The sequence below is a fragment of the Lottia gigantea genome (genome assembly GCF_000327385.1).
Source record: "Lottia gigantea unplaced genomic scaffold LOTGIsca_51, whole genome shotgun sequence".
Classification (NCBI taxonomy): Eukaryota; Metazoa; Mollusca; class Gastropoda; family Lottiidae; genus Lottia; species Lottia gigantea.
Window position 1 is genome coordinate 1,729,319 of NW_008709752.1, and position 775 is coordinate 1,730,093.

The 775-nt window shown below is 34.7% G+C and overlaps 1 protein-coding gene across 1 annotated transcript in view; it reads right to left on the minus strand.

The window, feature by feature from the left end:
• LOTGIDRAFT_165493 (hypothetical protein) overlaps positions 1-340 on the minus strand; it is a gene marked incomplete at both ends in the record, with an annotated part of 2,462 nt that extends 2,122 nt beyond the window's left edge. The window contains one exon of the mRNA XM_009062505.1: positions 288-340. Within this exon, the coding sequence (XP_009060753.1) occupies positions 288-340 (53 nt within the window). The remainder of the gene's footprint in view (positions 1-287) is intronic.
• Positions 341-775: the final 435 nt, after the last annotated feature.

A 775-nucleotide genomic window follows, 5' to 3' on the forward strand; every position in this document is an offset into this window, starting at 1 on the left:
TCTGCATGGAGTCAAATTCCTTATTCTATTGAAATTGGCCGCCATTGACAGTAAGATGTTGGGCTGTATATGCTACGCTGCTAACGGGACACGTGTTTAATAGGCCACCGTAACCTACTAAAACTATAGCGTACTTTGAGTGACATATTAAATTATACGCCATGCTGCTAATAGGACACGTGTACCGGTCAAAGTAACCTACTATGCCGTAGGTTATTTAAAAAAAATATTAATCAATACTTCATGCTGGTAATAGGATACATGATGAATTGGTCACCGTAACCTACTGAGACGATGTCGTATTTCTACAACTCACATATGTAGAATTGACTAGCTGCATCCTACAAATCTGTAGTTTTCAAAAGGAGACAAATATTGTTGTAACCCCTTTGTGTCTCTTATGGTGGTATTGTTGATGAATAATAGGTAATAGTTAGTACAAAGGCAGTTAAATTGGGACGAAATTGATACTAAGGGAGGTAACTCCGCTAAAAATTCACTTATTTAGCTTAACATCACAATTTCTGCTAAATCTATGAGGTTTTTCATTCATATTCCAAATGATGCGTTCTATCGACCTCTTAAAAATATAAAGATGTGTTGGAAAATGTTCTTTAATTGTTAATTTGTAAAATTCTGAATGTAGGTCAGGGATTTAGAAATATACGTCAAGGGAGGCAACAAATCGAAAATTTCCTACAGTAATCTGACGCCATCTTGAATAGTATATATTTATATTTGGTGGAAAATTACCTCAAAGTTTGATTTTTGTTGT